The sequence below is a fragment of the Acanthochromis polyacanthus genome, chromosome 4, assembly GCF_021347895.1.
Source record: "Acanthochromis polyacanthus isolate Apoly-LR-REF ecotype Palm Island chromosome 4, KAUST_Apoly_ChrSc, whole genome shotgun sequence".
Taxonomy (NCBI): domain Eukaryota; kingdom Metazoa; phylum Chordata; class Actinopteri; family Pomacentridae; genus Acanthochromis; species Acanthochromis polyacanthus.
Window position 1 is genome coordinate 25,061,318 of NC_067116.1, and position 27,870 is coordinate 25,089,187.

At 39.7% G+C, this 27,870-nt stretch overlaps 1 protein-coding gene across 2 annotated transcripts; it reads right to left on the minus strand.

Moving 5' to 3' along the window:
• Positions 1 to 1,786: 1,786 nt before the first annotated feature.
• LOC110950750 (lisH domain-containing protein ARMC9) lies at positions 1,787 to 27,770 on the minus strand. 2 transcript variants are annotated; one of them, XM_022193511.2, is made up of 25 exons: positions 27,070 to 27,770; positions 26,711 to 26,836; positions 26,023 to 26,193; positions 25,507 to 25,662; positions 25,270 to 25,362; positions 24,284 to 24,308; positions 23,409 to 23,566; positions 22,958 to 23,056; positions 22,192 to 22,227; positions 20,047 to 20,081; positions 19,832 to 19,943; positions 19,086 to 19,178; positions 17,281 to 17,371; positions 16,359 to 16,482; positions 15,835 to 15,974; positions 14,952 to 15,028; positions 14,300 to 14,374; positions 13,702 to 13,792; positions 13,224 to 13,276; positions 12,081 to 12,179; positions 10,938 to 11,053; positions 9,982 to 10,151; positions 9,360 to 9,465; positions 5,417 to 5,600; positions 1,787 to 2,973 (listed from the first exon to the last, which is right to left on the minus strand). In XM_022193511.2, exons 1-24 carry the CDS (start codon positions 27,142 to 27,144, stop codon positions 5,426 to 5,428), a joined length of 2,496 nt encoding a protein of 831 aa, XP_022049203.2. In that variant the 5' UTR covers positions 27,145 to 27,770; the 3' UTR covers positions 1,787 to 2,973; positions 5,417 to 5,425. The 2 variants fall into 2 exon arrangements, with proteins under 2 accessions (XP_022049203.2, XP_022049212.2); XM_022193520.2 differs by lacking the exon at positions 22,192 to 22,227.
• Positions 27,771 to 27,870: the final 100 nt, after the last annotated feature.

The following is a 27,870-nucleotide window of genomic DNA, read 5'->3' on the forward strand; positions in this document are numbered from 1 at the left end:
GGTGCAATAACATTATTGACGGCTGTGTTGTATTCAAGAGCCCCTGTAAGCCATGGCAACAGTGTAGCAGTGAACCAGCATGCGCAATACCAGGGGGCTGAAAGCAAAGCAGCAGCTTGTGTGAACTGGTCACAGTCCTGAACTGACCTGAATAGGCAAAAAAACAGGACGTCACACACAGCAGGCCATTGTACAGATGGAAACAGGCCAATGAAATCAGCTTTTATGGTTTAATTTACAGGCTGATGTGCAAAAATATTTCAGAGAAGTGCTCACACAGCTACTGATGAGGTCTGTCTCGCCACTGACTGTTGTAGCCACTCTCCATGTTTGCAATCCACAAGTGCGATGTGTCTGGCTAGTACAGGGTTGTGATGCTGATCTGGTGATGTGAACGTCACATCACTGACATGACTGTTCATACAGCGGTTGCTCTGCATCTGACTTTGTACCACATTTGAAGGTGGCCCAAATCAGAATCAAAGACATCAGATTATAAGTGGCATGTTAAATTTGGGCTGTTATGGGACGGGGAAAAGTAGCCAAAAAGATCTGAGCCAGAACTTTGACCACTTTTACCTGTGGTCCAAGACTGCCCTCACATACGAACAAATTCTCAGACGCCTCCCCCCCGTTCATGAAGACATTATGCACTCATGAGGGAAGCCAAAGTTCTTACAAGCAAGTTTCTAATACAGTCCTATGATAATTCCTACATTCATTCATGAAAATTTTACAGCCAGTTTCCCAGACATGGAAAAGGCCTACTCCTACTTCACTGAAATAAGTTTTGAATCTGGGATTAAACTTTAGTTTAAGTTTTGTTATCATAAACGGAACTGTCCGAAATGAAGCAGCGCTTACTGAAGAAGGTGACTTCCTTGACCCTGATTATGCAACAGGATACTTAAATGTAGTCTAGTTTTGTCAGGCAGCCAACATCATTTGGAAGACATTTTGGCAATGCGAGCTCTCGTATGGAGAAGTGTGAGCCATCAACACTACGCTCTGTAGCTCCTTCCGAGTACATTTTGGACCCTTACAGTCTCTTCAGTGTTCATATTAATAGACTGATTTCACACTAGACCTCTCATCATAGCAGCAGAAGCGCAGGTATAAATGATAGCTGGAATCTGATTAAGGGAGGAGTCATTCTGTTGCAATCTTCCCCACCTACTTCACAATGCTGACTGCTTTTAAGGAAAAAAAAAACAGCTTTACAATATCAGACATAAACCTGCCAAAATATTGACACCTGACCTTTTCAATCTCAAAAATAGAGTCATCACATGCACAGCACACACTAACTATTAACACCGATCACCCAATCAATCAACACCTGAAGTTACTTAGGCCACTGATACAAGAGTTAAAAATAGATGGGAGTGTGGTGAGGAGGACAGAGCAGCAAAACAGTGACCAAGTGTCTTCCAGTAATGATGAACAACAGGTCACAGAATGATCTTGAATTCTAATGCCAATCATTCAGGAAGATTTAAATGAGGACTTCATTATGCATCTTCTGCAAGGGTGCACATTTCAGGTAAGGTGGCCAGGGTAATGTACATTTTTAGTTTACAACATGAGAGCAGAAATCTTACTGCTGTGTGAGACACAATATGTCAGCCATGGGTAGTAAAATATGTAAGGGAAGGTGATTTATGATTCAAGACTTACCAGGTGTACACTGGAATGTAGCATGGATCTAAACATGCATAAGAACTGGAAAATTCAGCAACAGTAGAGTAGTTAACAGGACAAGGAAGACAGAATACTAGCAAAGAGGTGACATGTCACACATGTATTTAAAAACATGTAAAATGTATCATCTATCAAAATGCATTACAACCAAAAATGGAGCATTTACCATAAATACACATCAGGAAACATTGCAAATGTACAATTCAAACAATGCAGAATTTAAGACATTCACACAAATTCAAGTCTTTTGCCAGATGTTGTGTCCATGTAAGTGTATTAAAAACACTAAGAAACACATGCACTAGCGTGACAAAGTCATACCAGGACCCGTGCATTTCCTGAAGCATCAGTTAAGCAGAAGCAGCTACTTTGACATGAGCAAAGTGTTTGCAGAATGGTACAATCATTTATTCATGCGGACAGACATATTCCACCCTATGGAAAAATCAATACATACTGTACATTGTGAAATTCAGAAGGATATTGATTTGGACAATCAATATGAGAACTTTGAAAAATCCCTTCTACATCACTCTTTTATTAATGGCATTTTATGAACTGCAGTTAGTTCAAAGATAAACTAAGTCCTATAAAAAGTCCTGCTGTATTGATAAACTCTAAATCCTCCATTTACATTTAGTTAAACCCTGACTATGCTAAAAGTCTAAAACCTTAAGCTCATGTTCGCACTTATCTAGACACTGTGAGGATATATGCACAAAAAGGAGCATCTCTGGAAATCTGTTTATCCCTACCAAGGTAAAGACAATGACAATGTGACAGGAAGAATTAAGAAAAAATGAAGAGGAAGGTGATATAATATTTTTATCTTGGGGTGTCCTCACTAATATCAATGCTTCTGACTCAAAACAGTTGCACGTACATTTTGCCATAGCTGGAGGACTTCCCACACATGTAGGTGTGCCAAGTATCACCTTGAGGAAGGACTGCAGAAATTCAAGGCTAAATGAGGCTACGAGGGGCACAGGACTGCATGGCTTGGGGGTTGGGATTATTGTCTGACTTCATATTGTGTTACAGAAGTCGTCTGTCCTGAAGCCGAAGAGGGGGGGAAAAAATGCAGAACCACAATCCTGCACATTGTTCCGCGCACTCCTGCTCCTCCTCTCGCTGCTGATCCTCAACCATCTCTGCTGCCCTGACCCTGATCACAACCTGGGAGGATGATGTTACAGGAAGCCCGATGCTCCTGGGGAGATAGTGCTACCCCATGGTGACAGCTCCCTCTTCACCTCCTCTTTGACTGCCTGCCTGAAGACAGGGAGAGAAGAGGGAGGGATGAAGGGAGGGATGTTGGGTGGGTGGGTGATAAAGGGGATTACAGGGAAAGGGAAAGGAGGGGAGAGTCAGATTTCAACTCGTCAATTAAAAAATAATTTAAAAAATGTTTACCCCAGTCATGTTTTGCCATTTAAACAGCTAAAAGTACCAAGCATGAAACAATACTTTATGTCAAATATGTTTTTTTTTCACAAAAAAAGTTAATTTACCTTGCTAAAAACTTAAAATCTACTCGCTGTCCTTCACAGTAAAATGCCAAATCTATTAATATGATTCCAAAGGTTTTCAATGAAAGGACTATGCTTTGTGTTTGGGCACTGCAGCCTTCAAGTTCCCATCACAGCATATGAAAAGGAAAGTGTTCTTCCCGGCCTATTAAAGAGGGAAGCAAAAATCAGATTTCCTCATCACAGTTAGGACCAGAGCGTCAGTCCGAAGAGACACAGCCGCACTTCCTCCACCTTCTCTGGTTGGACGGCAACATAACGGGGATCTGTCATCACATGAAGCCAGCGTGCTCGGCCGGACTTGGGCAGGATAATGCAGCGTTTCCATCCTTCCAATGTGGCAGAGCAGCAGTGGCTCCCGTCTTTGTTTGTCCTGGCTGAGTGGGTGGCCCAGTCAGCCACACAAATGCCTCCTCTATCTCTCCTTAGTTAAAGGGAGCGTCTCTGTCAGTTACACCGGATGTGTGAACCAAAAGTGGGCCTGAGTGGAATCTTGCCTCAGTATGTGGCTGGTGTTCCCTGCCTGCAGCCAAACTCCGCCAAGCAGCAAACATTAGAGCTAATAGCACTTGACAGGCAGCAGAAGCTCCACTCAAGTCTAAATAAATTGAAAAGACGGTATCTAAAGAAAAAAAAAATACTGTAAAAAATAGAGCCAGCCTGGAGCATGCCATTAAAAGCGATCAAAGCTCACAGTAAAGCTGCAAAACTTGCCATGCCATGTGTGTCTGCTTATTGCCCTTTCAGCTAAGTTATGTCAGACACTTGCAGACCTCAAAATTACAAAACACACACAGGATGATGTGATGACTTTGAGTGACCATTAGCTGCCATTACAAGCTTCATGGTAAGGGCACCCGATGTAAGAGCCGGAGGTAATCGCTCTTCAAATGCAATTAAAATGCATGAGAGCATGGAGAGATGTTATCATCCAACTAAGAGCACCAGAGCTTCTCTGCAGTGACTCAAGTTGTGTGTAAGATGTAAAGATGTAAAGATTATCCATTCAGCTAAAGGGCCCTGGAACCAGCCTCATTCTTACAACTGCTGCAACATTTTATTGCTTTTCCAGTTAGAAAACACACTATTCAGGTGTGGCGGAAGTCTGATATCTCATCTGTGGCTCTGCCAACGGTGAGCGACTGAATGAATGGAGTCAGTGACATGCTACTTTTTGTTAGCTGTACTCGAGTGTCATCAGTGGCAAAACACAGTTGCGTAAACACATAGCTCAGCAGAGGCCTTGAAACAAAGTAATGGCAGATTTTGTTACAGATTTCCCGTGAAAACTGTCGAAATTATAACAAGTAATTCAAGATGTGAGCTCAAGGAAACTGGAGGATGATTTGTCTCCTTACAGTAAATTCCCCCTCGTAATGGTGTTATCACCATGTCTGGATTTATTTTGGGACAACCACTAGAGCGGACAGGTATGGTAAAATCTGTAAATATAAATGTTTGTAAACACCGGAAAAATGTAAAACAGGTGGGAGAAAGAGAAGACGACTGACTCCACAAGCAGTCACACCGCTACAGCAATTTATGAAGCAGGGACTAAGATCAGGGTTACACAGGTTTAGTTACATAGAGCACTGCAACACAGGACATTTGCCGGGTGGAGGCAGTTAGTTTAGTTATTCTTTTCCAGCTATTTGCTATGGTTGGGTGACACATGACAAATCTGTAAAGATTTTGCTATACTCTATATCTCTGGTTGTTTTATGCACCAATTCCATGAGCATGTCTGCTTATGGTCATTTTGCACGTGGAGGATTCTATTTCATCATTTAGATGAGCTATCTTTATTTTTCAGGAAATGAACGCATTGGATCAGACACAATTAGCCACTTCTTTCTTAATTAGGTTGCCAGTGAAGTTCATAGATTTATTATATCACAGTATTGTATACTCCATATATTCTATGTATTTTTCATGTAAAATTAAAAATTCATGCTGCAACATAGATTAAAGACCAAAAAAACCCATAAAAGTTGTTTTTGTCTCCTCAAACTGCCCAGATCATCTTAAACAACAATTCTGTGCTTCTGAGCCAACTTGATTTTCTCCCCCAAATCATGGTTGGCTATCTTTCCAAAGTGCCTAGCAGGGCAGATAAAGTAACCAGCTCGTTCCAAAATTTGCCAACACCGTCCGATGTTGAGTTCCCACCCTTAGTATGTGCTTACCTCCACTTCCTACCCCCCGCTGGAGTTGGCAGAGCCAGGCCGGCTGCTCTGCTGTGGCTCAGACTGTGAAAACTGGGGCGCCAGCGCCGAGCCTCGACTCCGGTGAGCACTGCTCTGGCTGGCTGCTGTGTCAGGTGTGCGGGGAATCTTGGGCTGGCTGGCAAATTCAGGAATGTAATCAACACTGATGACAAGAGGAAGCAGAGGAAAAAGTAAAGAATGAGTTTGAATGCTAATAAATCAATATCACTAAATAAACACTATGATTTATAGAGGTACAAAGTAATCAGACAAGCACAGTTTACCAGTTAAACTAGGTGTAGATCATCTACAAATTTATATTCAGGCTACACTGACCAATCTAGCCTTTTGAGAAATAACTAAAATTGTCCTTTATTACATTGTGTTACAATTATTCTGATTGGTTACTTGCTCATGGTTAGAAGAATCATTCAGGACGAGGTCATCTTTTTATCTGATAAGCTATTCAGTCATCATGACGTGCTACAGCCGTGAACAGATCTAATTTCACAACGATTTTACAGGCAAAGAAATCATGGCTGCCCAGCACAAGATCAACCTTGCACAAGCCTCTTGCCCTTGATATTAAATAGTATCCATTTCACTCGATACCCTTCATTTCTGGTAACAGGGTGCCTGACTACACATACACAAAGTACATTATACTTTCAGGATTGACAAGTTTCTATAGTTTTCAGTGATTCTCCATGTGTGGGTAATGGTTTTACATTGACTTATTATCATTTAAACACAGCTTGGAAATTCATAAAGGGCAAGAGCTCAAACTTGTGCATCATTATCTTTTCTGAATGCAATTCCTTTCTGCTCAAACTTCACACACTGCTTTGAAAACGGTAGAAAATTAAGAATCACTTTTTTTCTTAGGACTATAATAGGCATGAATACGAATAAGTAAAAAGAAGACAATGCTTCATTACTGTCAGTCACACTGTGAAACTATGCAGAGAAACACTAGAATAAATAAAGTGTGGTCAAACTGGTCATTAACTCGTTTCAAGCAGAGCATTTCACACATTCTAAGAACAGTTTGTATCTCTGCTTTATAGCTATATCCTCCTGGAAATTCTTTGCATCTAATTTACATCAGTTGATAAAACTGTTTGCATTTATGGCGCCACCAAAACCACAGAGAGGGAAATGTGGCGTCATGTGAGGCCAAGAAACAGGATCGCAGTTGATGAATGGCTCTTCTGCATCCAGTCACACTGACAGTTCAGACTCTGCTAATCTGGCAGGAGCCAAATGACCTACATCCTGTGGAGCAATCGTAAACCATATCAAATGGATGGATTTCATTCTTGTTTCTGGTCAGGACAGCCCCATTGGCTCCAGACTCCCTGATATCATCTGGTATAAACTGACTGTTACAAACTGTGACTGTATTTCTGTGAACTTTGGTGGTGGCACTATACTTCCACGCTATCCCTGCGGAACAGCAAAGTGAAATTTGCATACGTGTTGCTGAAATTCAGAAACCACAGTAGGGGTGTGTGGACAACACTGCAGTCTTTAAACACTGACGTCTGAATAATGTCTGAACCTGCCCTCCAGGTGTTCCCTTGTGTAAGTGAGTGAGTCTCAATCAGAGCTTTGTTAAAAAAGAGAAAAATGTGTTCATTAGCTGAAAAACAACAATAAAAATATACATCAGTTCACCTGACGTTTGCCAAATTGCTGTGTTGCTAAGATTCTATTCACCTCAATATGAATGCCCATTTCATCTCACTATAAAAGCTGTCGTCCAAACTGGGGTGAAATGAGGCTACTGAAGTCAGACTCGGCCAGGTTGCATTGTAGAGGTGTTTTACGTTCCTGGGGGACAAGGGGGGGAGGGACAAGTGAAGCAGTTTCCTGGGACTCATTACTGTTGGCGGGATTCAGGAGTCAAGTTCCTCTGGGATTTAAAGGAGAGGAGAAGCAGGGGAGGTTTGATTGAATGGGTCTCTTTGTGGGCACTGCTCGTTTAAACGCATGTCACAGTCTCACAGACCAGCTTGGCAGTGCTGAGTCACCCATCGGTGTCCAGCAACACTCTTGCCAGCTCTCTCCATAGACACACACAAACATCGACACACATCTCTGGGCGTTACAGTTATGCTGTTTATTTTTTTTATTTGCATTGCTCCTTATCGGCCGCAACTCTGATCCAGTTCCTGACTAAATCGAGCAGCAACTAACCCGGTTTGAGGTTGTAACGAGCATAGAAGTACATTAAGCTGCAATACCACCCACAGCTGTTAGATGCTGGCTCCAAAAAAAAACCCAATACTTCAATTGACTCCCATTCAAAAAAATGTCACCGTTTCTCAATGGAAATGCTGCGTCTGTAGTTTTTCCAACATGTCATTATAGTTTCTATATTCATATTCTTAGTTGTTTTTGAGTTTTTTGCTGATCAGACTACTGGAACAGTCATATTTGTGCAACAGTTTCTTTTAACAAACCACTTTATAATATATGTACAGTTCAAACCTAAAACACAGAGTACTTCTATGTGCTGTCCATTATATTAACTTAATCAGTTAATCTAAATCTGTCCAAATAACTCTTTTCATGCTGCTTAGACATGTATATTTGTTTTCTCAAGTTGTAATCTGATTTATTTATTTTATTATAGTAGATATTTGTTTAAAATTCTGCTAAATGTGTTCCACTACTGATTTAATGCCAGTTTATCTAATGTTTAATGAAATGACATTAGAAATCATAGATCATGAATGTTTTTTGATACGACTGTCCAAATATTTTTTAAGTATCTCCTCTCATTTTCTTACTCCACTTTTCACCCCGACTGATTGCAGTGGTTCTGACAGAAAGACTGTTTGCTACAGAATGTGTCTGTAGCAAAGGGAGACAAAAAACATATGGCACTGCTGAGGAACTGCTCAGATTGATTTCACACTGGCCTTACTCTACAACCGCCAATAGCTTCGCCCACACTTCTGCTGAGCAGTGAACTGAAAATTTGCATTTAGAACAGACCACTTTCAGGATGGGCTGTAAATATAGCCACTGTACCGTAACTTATCATCCAGCTTCAAATGTAAGTAACTGAACCAGCCTGCGGTCAGGATAAGCATTCTCTCCTGTTTAGAAGTGTCCATGGCTTTGTTGCCACGGCACTCTTACATCAGCAGATTCCCGTTCCAGTTGCGATGTCTGTTGAAACACGCATCTGCCGGAGGAGTTCTACACATGTACAGTAAATTTAACGTTATGTGTAGGAGATAATTGGAGCACTGAACTGAAATGCACTATTAATGCATGTGACATGAAACATGGAAGTATTTTATGAGTTAAGGAGCATCACTTCTCCATATGCCACTACAGTGCACTTCAGAACAGGCAAACGGCTCACACAGAAGAATTGTCAGCTGGTCTGATTCATCCAGGCCTCACAGGATATAAAAGCTGGCCCATGTGCTCTACGTCTTTCCCTTCCTAAAGCTGACATATACTGAATTAATAGAAACATTGCCCTTGACGAAAGTTTGTGGCTTAGGCTTTTGGTTTGGCGCTACCTTTTTTAAGTCATGCTTTTGACCTTTTAGGCTTTATTATATAGGACAGTGGAGAGAGACAGGAAATGTGAGGAGAAGAACAGGGGAAGGACCTGCAGCAAAGGGCCATGGGCAGGATTCGAACCCATGACCGCTGCTTGCTGTGACTTCAAATTAATTTTGTATCTGTACCACTATAACTGTTTAATTAAGTTCAACAACCCCTTTGGGACTGTGATTGTGTGTAAGGTCTCAAACTCATCTAAATCTATGCAATAAAATACATAAAATAAATTCATTAGGCAACCTTCTGATTTCACCACTAAATTGAATGTGAAAACACACATTATGTAGCATTACGTGCGTGTGTATGTGCAGTTAACAGATGCGTGTCGGTTTACCTGGCAGAGTGTCCATTGAGTTCCTCCTGGGAACGGCCTTTCCTGGCTCTACCTTCATATGGCCTGTCCAACTCAGACTCCTGGGACAGTCGCCCACACTCCGAGTCTGAATGTGTGTGTGACAGAGCGCACGGTAAGAGATTCGTGAAACTAATTGGCATTCAAATTTAAAGTAAAATCAAAACTATACATATATCCCAAACGAAAAACTATTCACCAGTACAGTTACACACGTTGTCACAAACACATGAGCACAGCCTGATGCCATGCTGACAGTATTTTTATGGGAAGCCAAAACAGGTTATTAGTCATTTGGTGCTCATTTTTGAAGAGTCTTTATCCCTTATGCTTTTTCAGGAAGTTGCTGAGGTTTCCTTGTCTGGAAGTGCCTCGTGTTCCTTGTTGACACTGGGCATCAGATCAAATAGATCCAATACAAAACAAATAAAGCACAGCAGGTGGAAGGGAAATTAGATTGTTCCTGCACAGAATGCATTAAGTATGAGGAATATGAATGGAAATGCTTGATGAACAGTCACACAGACACATCATTGAGATGCGTTCAAAGATTCAGTATTTTGCTCGTCAATTATTTCTGAAAACGTAACTGATAGCCACCCACCGATGCTGTGACGTAGGGAGTCTGCAGTACTGGGGCGACTGCCAGAGCGTGTCGGAGGTCGGGAGTTGTACCGGGAAGGAGGTAGACTTCCTTCCTCACTCTTCTGTCTGCTCAGAGGGTATTCCCTGTCCCTGCTGCTCTCACCTCCTTCAGTGTTGGCTCGATAATCCCTGCACAAACACGAACAATACATCTCAGATTTCTTACTAAGAACTTCCTCGATAAGTATATTTACTGAGCTTCATCTGAGCTTTTTTTCATAGTCATACAATAATCTTTAATTTTATATTTAAATTTGATTTATAAATAAAGGTTAGTAACACTATTGTCTACTGTTAGTTAGTCATAAAACCGAAGCAACAACTACTTGCTGCGAGTCTCTTATTTCCAAGACCTGGTAGGACACCTGAAAGCTGTCGTATTCATTACTCTAAAATATTCCCCGTTCTTTTATTCTTGCTGTCTAACTTACAGTTTTCATTGACAATGGTCCAGTTCTAGTCTACTCGTACTGGCTCATTTTTTGACAAATCAGGCTTTGTGATGATTAATGACAAAATGCACTTGTACCCATTCTTGCGTTGACCTACTGAACTAGTTCTACTGTCTGGAGATGGCTGTATCCATGTGGATGAACAAAGGGGGCGGCATGATCATTGTCAAAATGACCTATAGGTCAGACTACAAGCTATTTGTGCTGCTGTAAACTGATCGGCCTTGAGAGAAAAGAGTCCAGATGTCAGGTGCCTTTATCTAATTCTAGATGTCTCTGGTAGCTTACAAATCATTCGGAAATGACTGTCTAGTGCACAGTGCACAAGTCAAGAAAAAAAGAAAAACTAAACTATGTCTTGTAGACTTCCTGAGGAACTGACACCAGACACCTTGAAGAATGTTGTAACTTAAGAGTGAACTCCAACTTGGACTTCATGACATTGCGTGTGACATAAGCTTACCCTGCGCTGGCATTACGATGAGAACTAGGGGTGACTGGCCGCTGTAGGGGCTCATCAACACTTGGCTGTGGCAGAGGGGTTGACTTCCTCTTTGCTTTTGCCATGTTGGTCATAATCTACACAACCACACACACACACAAGATTAGTAGCATGTAGCACCTGACTCCAACTTACATGGTAACACTCATGTAAAACAGGGTAGGTGACTGACAAGAACTTGACAAGCAGCACAGAATAATTATGAAACAGGGATATCAAGAGTCATTAATCCTGATGTTAAAGAAGCCCAGTGTTTTGGGCTGAATGCAAGCTTTGGCAGAGTAAATATGACACCAATAATGATGTATCACAGTGATTCAGTGTCATGTGGGAACATTTTCTTACTCACATCTATGAACCTTGCATTCAGTTCAAGCTGACTTAAAGAATGCATTAAGTAAAAAAAAAAAATATAGTTACTAAATCATTGGCAGTGGACAAGTGCCATTTGACATCTGTCTTAATGATTTAACTTCCAATCTGTGATTTGCACATGCTGATGTTCTTCAAAACTGTTGACACTGCATAATAAACATTACACTGCAGGATACTTTAATGTAGGGGCCTGTGTAACAAAAGTGGCCGCTTTAGCTAGCACACTTTATACTCAAAGGGAGCAAGAAGCATCTTATTGAACCATTTGTTAAAAATATCGTCCACGCCAGTATTAAGAAGCACAATGACATCAAATCTTCCAATTCTCTAGGGCTCAAATTGAGTGTCTCATACCCCTGCATACACACACACACACACACACACACACACACACACACACACACACACACACACACACACACACACACACACACACACACACACACACACACACACACACACACACACACACACACACACACACACACACACACACACACACACACACACTTCTCCTTGTCTCAAGCATTGTTTCCTTTTGTGGCTGCACACTAGCTAGAACTGTACAGCAGACCCAATAATCAGATTCCAACAATAATAATTAGTAAGCAGTGAGCTTGTCTACAGTGTTAGTAAAAAAAAGAGCCTTTTTGTGCTTAGTTGATGTTGTAGAAAATTTGGTGTCTGCCCAGTCTCCAGCAGCATCTTATTTCAGAGTGTTTTGCTTACTCCCAGGTACTCAGTGGTGAGCAGACTTTCTCCAGACAGCTCCCTGTGCTGTGGTTGGAGAACTTCCTCTTTATCAAGGTCCGTCTCCATTAAATCCTCCTGTCAGGAGATAATGATCACAAATCAGTTAAAATTACATAATCTGTGCTTGACAAAGTGTGTTTCAGAAAAATCTTAACCAAAACAGTAGTATCAGTATCAGTACTTTGAGGACAGCTGCTTAGTTTCGCTGTACACTGTGCAATGACACAAGACATTCTATTCCAACGGTTTAGCAGTCTGGATTTGGTGACAGCACGAATTCAAATAAAGTAAACACAGCTGTGACATTATGACCTGTGCCTTGTTTCTGCAGCTCTTCTAAAAACTCTTTCAAAACAAAACACCATTATATAAAACTCTTCTGGGATGTGCTGATTGCTGAGTCTGCGGTGACTTTGGTGGTATGTTGCTTGCTCAGGCATGGTGAAAACGTGCTTGCTCCCATAAAGCATTGACGTGAGTATACAAGTAGGTTAAACACTAATACAGTGCTTGGCACCAATTCACAAGGTTCTGACAAGAGACCAGTGTAGCCTGCACGTTTGGGACTCACTTTCAGCAGTGGGGAACATACTGTATATCAGCTCGCCATTATCCGCATGGTAAATGGATATGGGCTACAAAAAACTCAAAGATCACAGCAATGGAACAAGGGCACCCACACTCAAGGAAGTGTTGAGGGGAATAGGGTACTCACATACTGTACACATACTGTAGGTATACACACACACCTAGGGGACTCCAGTCATTTACACTTGAACTTACCACCGTATACCTTCTCTTGATAACCCACTTTCCCACAGAACTAAATCTTTCAAGCCCATGACCCCCTGAAAAGCGCACATGCAATACAGACATGCAAAAGACATCTAATATCCGTGTCATGGTGAGATTGCCATCTGCAGGTTTGGGACAGGTGTCAAATATAAGGTGTCCCTTTTTGGTCATATTTTTCATTTTTTCTTCTTATTTGTTAGTTGGATCTATCTTGATTAAAATACTCCCACTGCTACATTGAATTAATGTGGAGATGGGAATAATATAATACGGTAACGAAAAACTCAATATATTGATGTCTAACGGGCTGAGAGGAAGTCTTACATCATTGTCATCCTCTTCCTCTTCATCATCTGAATCTGGTCCCTCCTCCTCAGCTGAGTGGAAAACAGTAGAAGGATTATAATGTCTGAAGAAGCTTGTTGAATTACAGAGGTAACATTTTCAAGAACCAAAAACCAGCAATCCAGTTGCGTTTGTTTTGAAGCCCTTAGGATAAAAAAAAAAAAAACGTAAATCTGTCCCAAATCGCCATGCTTTATCAGAAAAGGCGTCACATACTGTACTTCTATAATCTAGTAATAAATATAATTATGAAGACACACATAATGCCTGGTAATAGGCAGTGATTTAAGAAATAGAACACATATTTTAAAAGAGATAACTGCTGCTAACATATGAGAAAATACGCTCACGCATCATTGTTACGTATAAGTATAGTTATTCAGTAAAGTAAAGCACTTACTTTTGGATTAGCAGGGCAGCATCTGTTTACTGTAACAGAAAATTTGACTTCACTAACCTGAGTTTAACTGTTTAATGATGAACTCAAACTGTCTGTTGAGGTCTGGGTTCTCCTCTTCGCTGTAGCTGCGAAGAATGTCCTCTACACCCTGCACACATGAGGGAAACACATTCACACCAGGTTACAGCTTAATAGATAAGATAAATACGAAGTTTATAGGTAGCGTCAAAAGCAAGAATTACATGTTAAATGTTCAATGGAAGTATGCACTGTAACTATATTTGGAGATCAGTCGTGCCCATTTAGAGACATGCTGGTAAAATTATTCAAATACATTTAAATTGTAAATAAATTAGGGGATGCAAGTATCAGGGATATCTGGTGAAATGCGGAACACATTCAAATCAATCAATACTCTCCAACTCCACATGTTATCGTAAAAGGGGGCGATTGCATTTCCATTTCCAGTCTATCTGAAGCACTAACGCAAATGCAACCCACAGGCTCACCAGTATCTGTGAGCAAAGTTTGGTTGTCTCGTGACTGAACACCTGTTGTTTCCGCTCCGAACACTGGCTGTGTGCTGACATAAAGGAAGAAAAAACAAACTGCGTCTGTTTCCTCCAAGCAGGTGAAGACATTTCTGTTATCTCACCATCTCTTTGGCTTCCTGTCGCACAGAGGGAATACACAGGATACTGTACAGGGCTCCATTCACATACGGTCGAATCTGAGGAAAGCAAAACGACAAAGTCACCACACAGCCTCTATCTTTATGATCTCAAATCAAATAGTAACAGTTTGTATGAACATGCAGTAATCATCAAATCTGGATACAAAGAGTAAAGAATGTCTACAGACTGGATCTGAAACAATAGCGAGGAAGCTGCAGACAAGTCGTGAAAAAATGGTTTAAAGACAGATGGTGTCATAGTGTGCATCTGCTTGGGTTATTCTGGTACTGACATGTGAGTTCAACAGATCAACCAGTAGTAAGGCTGTATTCATGTAATGCTAATAATTGATAGACGGTGTACTGTTGTCCACTTTAGTGTTTAGATAGAAATGTTGATCACTCTCTTTTGTGGTGTTTTTGTTTTTTCTTTTTTGGGGACAAGAAGATTTTGTTCTCTATATCCTGTAATAACAATAATTCTACACCTATTCTATTTTCTGAGTATTAACACATGTATTTCTACTCCATTCGTTAGTATTTATTCCAGCCTATATGACTGTGTTCTGTGAGCACATTACATGCACTGTGCATATAACATCTGTGTCCGTGTGTTGACAAATGCGTGTATCACCTCGTGGTTTTCATGTCCAAGGAGGTCGGTCAGAACCTTTAGCACATGCTTGCCGTTCTCTGCACACTTCCTTTTTCCTGTACAAAGACAGTTATTCCACACACATACACAGACTTAAACTCGGCCACACGAGTCCTTTTTGAGGTTGACAAACTGACTCTTCTGTTTGTTATAATACATCACTCATATAATCAGTAATTATTAGTTCCCTCCAGCTCATTCATTCTGCTTACTTTTGTGAAAAGATTTATCTTCTTGTGTCTCACATAAAACAATCACTAACAAATCAAATGTCACTGTATTTTAGTCTGATATTGTATAAAAAGCAATCGCAGGCAACGGAGACAAAAACAAGAGAGGTCTTGAGGAAGACAGAGTGCATCACTGCTCACTGTGTATTTGCACTAAACGGAGCTGACAAAGATCCACTCCAGATATGATGATATGCATTGTTCTTAGAAGAGGCCGTAGAAGATAAAACTTCGTATTGAAGGCCCACCCAAAAAGTAACTGCCTTTAGTCATAGCTATAATGAAATCATCCAAGAGGAACAATGTTAGACAGGGAGCCTATTTGTCTTTAAAAGAGATCAAATTGATTTGCATGACGTCATGGACTATTTAGAAACTCAGACTTTCTTCTGTGAGAGACATTTTGGCCTCTACCAGGGTTAGAAACCTTCCAGTATAAAGCTTTGTATGTTGAAGAAGCTGCTCTATTGTTTTTTTTCCTTATCAGTGGGAACAAACCCATCTTTAATGTACTCCGAATCCGTGTTGTAACACAATAAAACATCCAGAAGGAAGGGCAGGGGTTCTTAAAGGGCATCCTACTATTTTTTTGTGTGTGCATTTGACTTCTATATCTGTTTTGCTTTGCTTACCTTTCGCTCGCAGACAAAGGTTCATAAGCAGAGCTGCAGAGTACTCCAGGGTGTTGTCACTGAGGCAGTCTGAGTCCTGCAGTTCATCCACCAACCATCCAATCAGATCATCTGCGATCATGGCTGTCTGCTGGCTCCTCCTAAGAAGACATGTTACTAAATGATGGATGTCCACTTGATTCTAGACCATTTATGAGTTGAAATAGATCTAAAAAAAATCCTTTTTTTTTTTTTTTAAAAGGAAGTGTAAAAAACAATTCTACTCAAATGAAAATGTGTAAATGTAGCTTTAGAAAGCCTTTTCATTCATGTCAGCTTGCATAGGCTGTGTCCAGTTGCCTTAAAGCTGCCCTTTAGAGGGCAATATTGCGGTGATAAGTGTTTTTTCACTCCATAAACTTGTGTGCAATCTGATAGACAATCATGAAATTTAAGCTTAAGCATTCACATAGGTTAAGGGTGATGACTCTCTAGAAAATGCAAAAGTAAGGATTTATAAAAGCCCTGGTGATTTTGAAATTCACCTGAGGCTGAGTTTCTGCAGAGCCACTAGCACATTTTCTCTAGTCAGGGACTCTCTATCCTCCTTCCTGAGCACCTCTGTCAGGAGTTTCAAAAGAATGGGAATCTGGGAGAGGTAAACGCGACCTGTAAGCATCAACACAACACGGAACGAAAAATCAACGAGGACACATGCATTTTAAAGTTGTACTGGGCAACATTGTAAACAACACAAAAATACATCTGCTTTGTCTAAGTTGTAAATAGTGTTTTTAAAAAGGAAAACAATACATTGTCCAACAAATTTGAGGTAGTTGTTATTATGTGCAATATTTATTATCTTGTTCTTGCACTTTCGTGACTTTTGCACTCCTCTGTTTTTGTTTCTAAGAGCCCTGTAACAGTAAATTTCTCCTTTGTGAGATCAATAAAGTCTTATCTTATCTTAACTCATGATTTTAGTACACTCAGAAGGGCAATATAATACAATATGTAAGAATTAGGAAGTGCATCTCCTTAACAAAACCAAAAGCTAACTGAATTCAGAAGTGAGGGGTAAACCAAATGCAGAAATATTTCTACCATCTCAGTCCCTACATGTGACTGAAAGGTAGCACCAGGAGCAAAAAATTTATCAGCATCATATTGATACCACTGCTTACATTTTGCTTTGTTGTTGAGAATGAAGTAATTCCTGTCTGTAACATTAGCATTTGAGCCATCAAAAACAACATTTGTCTTTACAGTACTGTCTCCATACAAGCTGCCCTCTATAGATACAGGCACACTGATGTGGAGCATCATTAGTGGTTTTATTCCCAAAAGAAAAGCCACTGAAAAGCCATTCTATCAATCTGTTTTCTCAAGTGCATCCAGTCAGACAATGACTCATCTTACAGGGAAATAATGATGCTTGAACCTATCTAATGGATTCTGAGAACTCACCATCTGCAAGGGAAGCAAATGCATTGATGAGACGAGCCATGTACTGGCGAACGATCTCGTTTGTTGATCTCAGCAAATGAAGCACAATTTTCTATGACAAGACAAAATGTAGGGCAGATTAAAACTAAATCTACTGCTTTCAAGTACAATAGATTTGGAACAAAATATCAATAAAATTCCTTATAAGCAAGTGTTACTGATGTAATGTCAGTGTTTGTGAAGGTGCTTTTCCTGAACTATCCACAGATGCTACCATGCTGAAATGGTTTCTTCAAGTGATTTCAATATTGCAGCCTCTGACAGGTAGAGGGAGATTGTAAAAACTGATGCAATGTTAGAATTCTGTATGCTAGACAGTTAAGCAACGTGTACGGCTGCAAAAGCTGCCACATTTCCAGTGCTTTCTTCTAATTTTAGGAATCCTGTCATCTTGTTACTGTGCCAGCTTGTTTTTACAATGCCTTTAAAATAGCAGTACAAGCAGTGTAGAGGCACAACAAAGCCGCAAGCTAGCAGTCTGTTAAAACTCACATGTTATCATTTTTTATGCTTTTTGCCATTGTCAAAGACAGAAAATGTATGTTTTTTGATTTCATTCCAAGAAATTGACACCTTTCCACTATTATTTCGTCTTCTCGCAGTAAACAACTTTAGTGTCATTTACAGGTGGCTTGGAGCACTGAGGAGATCATTTTCTCTCTTGCATAAAGATTTTCTAAAACATAGCGCCTGAAGCTAAAGGTGAAGGGAATGTGAATAGAAAAAAGAAGAAGAAAAGAAAAAAAAAATCTATAAATTGCGTAAAAAAGTCTCTTGAGAGGGGAATGAGTTTCCTGGCCTGGCCTTTGTTATGTAGAAACTGTAAATTGCTAGAGAATGTTACTTAATCTGAGGCTAGGACCATTTCATAAACTGCCTACAGTCAGATTAAAATGAAATTATCAAAAATAAACCATTGTAAGTACTTAAATAGATACGATTTTGAGAAATTACGTTTCAGCTCAAAAGAACTGTCAGGAAAATATGAGTTGCTTTATTGTAATTATACCGTATATGACTCAACTATAACATACATGTTCTATCAGTTTGTCCTATCAGTCTTTTTCAGTTCATTGTAACTTCAGAATATGCCAGTGGCAAAGACATTGTTTGTTAGCTAAACGTTTCAAAATGTAGGGAAATTGAAAATCAGAGTACTGTAATGTCTTATTTCTTCAATGCTCGCTGTTGATAATTCAACTGAAATCAAATACTGCATGTCTGATTGAGAAAAAATGTGCATACTATTTATATATTACATTTATATGCAGGTTTTTGTAATTAAATAAAAAGCATTTATCTAAATGGGACAGACCTAGCTCGAAATTGTTCATTGTCAGCTTTGTGGAGCACAATGATGGACCAATGATTATAATAAGACAACAGCCAGAGAGCAAAGCTAAAAGAGGTAGGATGTGGATTCCGAAACATCTGAGAAGCTGTGTCCACTTTGTCCACAGTCGATGCTCTTCATCCATTTTGTAGCATTAAGGAATCAGTGTGAAAGAAAACTGTGTACATCTGGCAGAGGCGCCAATTCATCAGCTATGACCTGTCTGAACATAAAGTCTTGGGAGTAATAAGGCAGTGTGGCCAAAAGACATCAAGTTCTTTTTCTTTGTCTATAATAGTGGAAAGAACAGAAGACAAACTTATTGTCATAATTCAGACCATCAGTCATTCTTTAATTACTAGTCTACCTTAACAAGTGCTTTGTAGTGTCAATACAAAATGCAATACAATTACAGTCAAATCTATAGACCCACCTGTTTAGTACTGTAGCGCTCCAGTAGATCATTACTGATGTAGGCCTGAAGCACAGTAGTTCTCTGTTCACCAGGGAGTGAGCGTGTGAGTCTCTAAAAAAACATTAGAAACAGAGCCAACAATTAGGAATCAAAAGTCGAAACATGCAACGCAAATATAAAGTGTATGCTTCCTTTTTTTCCTGCTCACAAATTGCTACACTTACGAATATGTCCCAAAATAAAACCTAATTGTTCTTCTCACCACAACGCTCTAATAAAACTGCAAAATAGAAGACTACAGACATGTTGGTCTGCTGCGTAAAATATGACTTTTCTGAGCTGATCTTAAACTGTAACGCTAAACACACACTATAGAGTATATGAAAGTAGCCTTTCTATAACATGGTAATCTTAGTTGTAATAAGGGTACAGTCCCAATAGAGGTAACACTAGAGTGCTTTCAAGACCACGGATGATTCACAAATGCTTGTTGAGAATTGCATGGCCCTTAGTATCCGCAATGCAGTTATCCTGTAATGCTAATTTAGGAGGGCAGATACCATGATACAGATGTAAGATTATACTTTAATCAGCTCTCAATGGGAGCTGGTTTACTTTAGCAGCGGACAATGGCAAGCAAGGTAAAATGAAAATGCAAGGGCTACAGTTAAAGACAAAAACTATCATGGAAAAGTGCATTTGAGTCAATCATGATGAAACCAAATATGACACAGGATGTCTGTAAGGGGATATAATATTCTCACCCAGCGCAATGCCTGAAGCAGCAGTGACTTGAGTCTGTCTGCGCCTTCAACCAGGTCTTTCTTTAGCTTCTCGTAGTCTAATGAGGGCAACATTGGTACGTCCTTAGGTCTCCTTGAGATTCATAAAAAAAAAATAACATGTCAATTGTGTAATATCATGCCCATAGCCAAACTGTTGGGATTAACTGAAAAAGTTCTTCAAATTTAAGACCTACTGTGGTGCGATGGACAATCGCAGCATGGAAGAGGCCTACAACAGGAAGCACAATCAATGGAGAAGACAATGAGGAGCAGAGTATATTTCAAAGATTATTTCAGATGACATTTACCACATCTTTACTTTGAGCTGTGCAAAACATAACCCATGCAACCGCTCCAATAAATCATCAGCATTCTTATATGGTCTCTCTTCTTAGCAGGAGGGTCCTCCATCTACAACAATCATGTTAGCTGCTGTCTAATAAATCATTATTGGTCTTTTAGTCATGCATTCATCATGCTTTTGTTTACATGCTGAACACTGGAACATACAGTGCAGTACGGTTTGGTAATATCACCCATGCAGTAAATAACAAGTTGGCTAAGAACCGGTACCAGAGAAGGTGGGTTAGTATCTCTGCATTTGTTACACTTCAATGCACCTCTACTATGGGCCTGTGCGTTGTTATTTGAGACAAAAGGAAATAGACGCCTCTGAACAGAGAAACACATCAATGAGGTAGTGGTGTTGTGTGTGTATGTGTGTATCAAGGAAGGGTAAAACTTGTTATTAAGGTTTTTAACCAGTAAAAGGGGATTTTAGACTCTGAAATTCAATCTAAAACTTGGGAGGTGGTTGTACCTATGGCGGGGGCAGCCTAAGGTCAGGAGAGTGATCCGTGTCGTCTGAGGTTTCGGTTGGTCTAGCCACATATTTGCTTTGGTGTGCAGCAGGAAATAGGCAAAAAATGAGACCAGTGATACCTGGATTCTTTCCCAAATTCCTTTCTCTCTAAACATTTGTTGCCCTGAAGAATGGTAAAGGAAAAGGGGACATGTTTTCTTGTGACATTTGACACTGGAAGGATTGGACGTTGGAAGGCCTCCTGAAAGGTGACGTCCAACTAAGCACTAGCACACATATACTGTTTATTACAGAGAGACAATAATTATCAAGAATAGTGGGGTTCAAACAGAAATTACTTTTCTGCAGCAATTTCAGAAGAATTTCATTTTTTTTCACTAAACTAAAGGGCCACATTTATTCTCAGATTCCAGCATAGCACCGACACAAAGCAAGGACTTGACCCGAATTCTCTGACAATATGTAGTTTACATAAGAAATTTCTTTACTCTTTTTACCTCTTTAGTGTGTCAGCTAAAGATCATCTATTGTTGATGTTATTGTCTAACTTGCGGGCTCTATTCCCTTGTCTCGTCCACGTTTACCCCAGAGATCAAGATAAATCATAATGGACGAGCCAAAAAATAAACGAAAAAACAATTAAGATCTTTAGGAGGCATACAGGGCATGAAGAGTCTGATAATTATGGTTAGTTATGTTGCTGTGATGAGTGAAAGGTTGCTTCATAAGATTTGCTTGAAGACAAATACAGTTCTGACAAATATTTTATCCAGGTTACCTGGAACAGTGTACCAGCTCTTGGTAATGACAGTACAAATGAACTATTAGTCACCATTAAAACGTTGGTAAATTTTGCTGTGGGTGCTGCATGCAACGTATCTAAATTATAACAGTTATATGTTTAGCGTGAGCACCTGCTATTAATGGTGTTGAGAACAATCACAGTTACATAAAGTGCTTTGGCTGCGTCATTTCACACGGGTGTAACGTAATCATCCTGCTTGACAACCTCAGCGTGGGAGAAATGTTTGTACATCAAAGCACCTTGCGTTGGCTATACTTGTCCTGTAATGGAGTCTCGCTAAATCATTTCAAAAACTATACCAATAAACATAAGGGAAGAAAACAAAAACTGACAAACAGCTGTAAAAAGACAGACAGCCAATAAGGAGAATTGAGAGGCAGAAATACGACTCTGGTCTTTGGGAGCAAGTGAATATAATAATGAGTTGTGCCCTGAAAGACGCTCTTGTTCGGCTTAATAAGTGGCCAAACAAAAGAGGTCATTCTTACTAGAAGTGAAGCCAAACATCCTTTAAGAATAGGACAATCGAGTTGGAACTTGGAAAAAATGCGGGGATAATACACTGAAAACAATATCAGGGATATGTGATATGTTGGAGAGGGGGGAACCTAAAAACAATGTGAGGAGGAGATGGAGGAGATGAAGGAGACACGGCGAGGCACAAGCAAGATGAGAAGCAGAGAAGTAAAGATGAAAACAGATGAAACTTACATAGCCATCATCATAGGGACTCATAGAGTAATATCCCTTTGTGGGCAAAAGCATTACACACGCAAAAACACAGACACACAAGAAAAAAAGTTGTTCAGTTCAAAACAGAAGGAAACAAGATCTCACAGGCCACAGTTGAACACCACAATGAAGGCCACTGGCAGCAAGCATGATTGTCAAACTGTGGACAGCTTTGTATCAGTTTAGTGTATTTCTAAAGTCTCTTGATTATCTGTGCCACAGAGTAATGATGTAACAGTAATGACACAGTAGCAACAAGGATATAAAACTTTTTCACATTAACCATAAGGATTATTAGAATCATCAAAAGCAGAGTTACATTTCACAGGTGGTTGATTGTGTGAGCCACTGTGTCTGCTTACTCTGAAATTGTTAATTTGCTGTGTTTAGAGTTGTGTAATGTGTCTTTAACTTTCCACCAAGCCTTCCACAAGAGTGCGTATATATGCAACACCAGGATGTAGTCACCTTCTTCCAGGATATATACTGCAGAATACTTGGGCTACAATTGGCTGCGTGGTGCACAAAGGACAAAGCAACACTTGGCAGAGAAATCCTCGATCTTTAATAGATCCTTGTTTGACCAACAATCAGTGCAGTTTCCTCTGACTATGACTCCTATCAGCAGTCCCTCACTTGCCAGTTTCCATGCTTTTACTGAAATCGCACTGACTACAGGTCTTGTGTTGCTATTCTTCTGTCAGTGAGGTGTGAAGGAGAGAGAGGGCTGTGTGCTTTGACTCACAGTGCCAGGCCTGGTGAAGTCGGTGCTCTGCACCACACTCTGCCTCATCTGGCTGCTGAACAGGCGAACATATACACTCTGCAGGTACTCAGGGGAGATCTGCAAAAACACAGCATGCCTCTTGAGCTTTAAGACAGTCTGTGTGGGAAGAGCAGGGTTATCATTTGTGTGTGTGTTTAACAGCTGTGTTATGAAATGGAAAGAGCGCTTGTGAGCAAATATTAAACTTGCTCTAGTCAAATCTGGAACTACACTGTCTATATCCAGTTTTGTTCGTGTTAGCATGTACACTTGTTAAGGCTAATGAAAGCCAATTTGTTTGTCTGTCTAGTGTTTGTGTCACCACTCATTAGCTCGCTCGTGTTAGTGTGCACTCTGCTCATCTACCGTATGTAGTGTGTACCCGTAGCTTGTCTGTTGGAACTGATGTTTGTTCGGTAGCCTGACCTACCATTTTTCCGCTGACAGTGGCCTCCAATGAGTCGACCAGCTCAGCAGTGATTCCAATCAGGTTCTGGTAGTCGGCCTGCATCTTGCTGAACTTCCGCACATAGCTTGTTATGCGGCGGTCTGATTCAACCAGCTGGAGCTGTAACTGCTGCATAGCCTCTGTACCGCCACACAAACACACACAGAAACAATCACTGACGTCATTTGTACCATTAACGTAAAGTCTTTGTCACAACACCTAAAATACTTATTTGAAAGTAATTTATTTATAAAAAGTTGTTGATGGATGTTTATCATTATAATTGAAAAATATTGTTCATTTAAACTTTGCAAATTAAAATATCAGTTGATTCCATCTCTAATGGATCATTAAATAATTCTTTATCGTTATCAGTTTCTGTTTGCAACCATTTGTCATATGGACAGAACTTTTCTCCAGGGCTAATCCTTGGGAAAGCCTAATATAATCAAGTTTGTCCATTACATAATATTTTTATCCATTAATCATAACAAATTCCATTTATTGTCGAAAAATCCAAATTATGTGTGTAACTACACAACAGATATAAGATAATTAGATTTTGACATTTGTGTTTGTGCTTAGAGAAAGAGTTTTTCTTCATCTGAAATTTTTGTCTGCCACTGATGAGCAATGAAGCCATGCGGTGTCTTGAGTTTGACACTTCTTCTACTTTCAAAACTATGGATTGAAGAGTCCGTTTAAAGACAAAAATTACAACTGGCACTGACAGAGTTGTTGTGCAGGCAGTCTGTAGCTGGTGTCTGTATTTTCACAGTAGAAGTAGTTTAATGGACGCACAGATTTGACGACTGCAATACAACGTAAAAGATAAATTCTGCGATTGGAATATTTACCTTTAGTGCTCCTCCCACCCTCCTTCTGCATGACGCCTGTTAAAGAATGAACTCAAATCAAATACTTTAATTGTATATACCCGTAACTGTATTTGTTCCATTAGCTGGAAGGTTCATCTAGAGGTGCGTACAATGAAACAATATAGGGAGATAATGTCAAAAGGATATAAGACAAATACACAATATGTTTAACATCCTGCTTGTAAGTGGACAAATTCGTCACAGATCTTTGTTTAACATTTGGCCAATCCATTTCATTGTATAGTGTGATATAAGAGTTGGGATAGCATTAATGCTTGTTTGTTTTAAAGGGAGGGATCAATACATTTCAAAAAAGACAAATTGACCAACACCCTTGTGCTAGCAAACAGAGCTGTCATTCATTGTGCCTACACACACTTAAGTAGCTGGGAGACAATAAGACTGTTGCTCTCTCTAATGTCCTCTGAACAGCTGTGTATGGACAATTCACCAGCAGTTGATTTTCATGTGGATATGATGTGAGCTGCCAAAAGTTACTTATTAACTGGGCAGCGGTTTGATCATCAATGAATTCTTTAGTTCCCTACAGAGGGGATTCTTATTTGAGATTCAAATGTAGCTCAGCTAGACAAGGAAATAGAAAGCACATTTGAAGCCAGCTTCTAGAGGCATGTGTCTCCTCTGATTAACCCCAATATTTTTCACTTTTTGTTAGGGCCTTTCGTAAGTCATCCCAGTGAGGAGGGTCTGTTAAATGTCTAAATCGGTGACAGTGTAAAGAATTTAAACTGAGCATTTCTTGACAAAACCTATTTTGACACTATAACTATTAGCTGTGGTGGAAGTTTACTGTGATTTTTGTGACATTTAGATTTGCTATTCAGAACAAGACAAAGTAGCTGAGATCAGAACAAGACAAGAACAAACTGTCTGTACATCTGTACTCTGATTATTTTATAATTTTCTCAGCTATAACTTCTTAGGAAGGCATGATTAAAGGATACATATAAGGTCATCAGCCTCGGAGTGTTGGATGGCTTCAGTGTCACAGAGAGGAACTGCTCCAGCTTATCTCTCAACTCTGGTATCCAGGAATCCTACATACACATAACGTACATTGGGGGGAAAAAAATGGAAATGATGATTATGCACACTGTCACAGTAGTCCATGGTAATGTTTTTGACAAATGTCACAACTTGTAGGCAAAAACCAAAATAATTTTCTGTAATTATTTGAGCACCTGAAAAAGATTTTTGAAGGAGGGGTGGGCGGTGGGGTTGGGAACAAACGGCAAAGCATAGTAAGACAAAAACTCTGTGGTCTGGCTCAGTGCTGCTCCCCGAGTTTCCAGGTACTGTTTGAAGTAGGAAATCCTCTCCTCAAATTCAGCTCGGTCCTGGAGGCACATCAAGATTTTCCAGTGAAATTATTTATTTTAAATAAGTAATGAATTGGCATTATCATTTGAAAACACATGAGTTCTCCTCTATTATTTGATTGTCTCTTGGCCTGCTACCACCACTACACACTAAAGAAGCTTCTACTTTTGAAATAAATAAATAAATAAAAATTAAAAACTTTACATACATACATTATTTACTTGAACTGCTGTGGTTTACATAATGCAAGGGATATCATGCTATAGAAGTAAGAAAAAGACTATAGCACAGCTTAGTGGACATTCTGCGAAACAGCACGTACTTTTTTTGTAGCTTTTCAAAAAATGAATAAAGAAAGAAAACATGGATTTACATACGTGTCTACCAGGGTGTCTCCTCAGTGGGTAGATGGTAAAGTGAATGTGAAGGTAGAACTCCAGGCGCAGGGCCTCAGCATCTGCGTCTTTTACCTCTGACGGAATATTCTCTGTCCACAATTCAAAGAACACCTTATGATCTCCATCATCAAAAGAGCTAAGGAGGTCTTTCTAAAAAAAAAAAAGAAAAAAGAAAGAAAAAAGGCACATTAAAGAAGGAGTGAGGTGGGGAAAAACAAAAACTCTGGGAAGATGTCATTCATTAATAATAATTGGCTAGTATTTCTGAATATTATACAGTATCTGGAAATTACACAATGATAACTCATGCCCAGTAACATCTGCATGACTGTTAAAATACCTTACAATCTCTGTAGACAAAATAGATCAGAAATACAGGAAATTGCAAACAAATATGTATACATGTTTTGAAAACAAATGAGATTGCCATTCTTGACTCCTTACATTGAAGTACATTACTAACTTAAGTTGGAACACAAAGGAACTTGATTTGTTTCACAAATACCAAAGCTTAAAACCTTGACCCCTCCCCCATCATCTGCATGTTAATTAGTATTGTGGGTAAATATCCCTTCCACCCTTTCTGTCCATCCCTAGCTCCAACCTTCACAAATAAACAACCAACCTGTCTGCAGGAACATCACATTTTAAAAACTGAATCTTTTACCTGAGTAGCACGAGTCTTTGAGTCTCTGAGAGCACTTCCTCGAGGCTTTGAGACAAGCCTCCCTTTGCTTTGGCACTCCTTGTCAAAACTGTGAACCGTCTCTTCAAATTCCTCAAAGTTGAGGTACTACATGAGAAACAAACAAGTGCAATTATGTCCACCTTAAGCAGAGCAAAATGCAGTTATACTTTCAGTCTTACACAATAAACAAGCTTATCTTAACAATTCCCTCACTACCATGCAAGTACACTTTATGAGGGAAAAGTTGCACATTTTGTTTGATTTTGATTGAATTCTACTGATGCCCTCTTAAATTTACACATTGCTGTATGTGCATTCTCAAAATTTGAATGTTTTACCTCTTTAATCATCCCAAGAAGATCGGCCTCTGTTGCCAAGATGTCCCCCATCTTGGCTGCCTCCCTGGAGTTCATGTGAGTGTCTAAAATTTTCACCTACTGACAGCAAAGACTTCTGCTCTCATTCAATAACGTTTGTACTTCGAGTGAGCATTTCGGCAAGAACAGGAAAGCGTATGCAATCAATCAATAAATGATCACCTGAAAACCCCCCCAAAATCTTAACCTTTTCACTGGGGTGCAATTAATTGTGCAATTTCAGTATTTTTAAAAGTATTTAGTTACTTTTAGAGTGTAAGGCGTTGCAACACAGGTCACTCTTTTTTGGCCAAATGACACGTAGTTTTATTGGCGTTCTAAAGCTATGAAAACAAATATCTTCGACAGTCAACTTCAGCGACAGCAAAAATATAAGCACAAATGGGGCAAGCTCGTACTAGCTGGTAAGCTAGCTAATCAGGTAACGTTTTCTGACGGTAGGAGACGACAACAAAATTATTATGACCTCATTCCTTCATCGTTTACTCTGTGAATACGGGCTTACAGACATGTCGAGGCGTTCATCCGCAGATAAAATTGATAGAATCCATTTTCAGCATGACTTGTGGTTTTAATTACACTTTATATCCGTTAGGTAGCCATTAGCTAGCAACAGTACACAGATAGGACGCTAAAAAACACCTAGCAACCGAATAGCTGTAAAATGAAGGCTGGAAAGTAAAAGGAGATGTCGTAAATACTAACAAGAGCAAAGCGACAAATAAACTGCTATATTGTTGACTTTTCTCATAACGCTGTTTA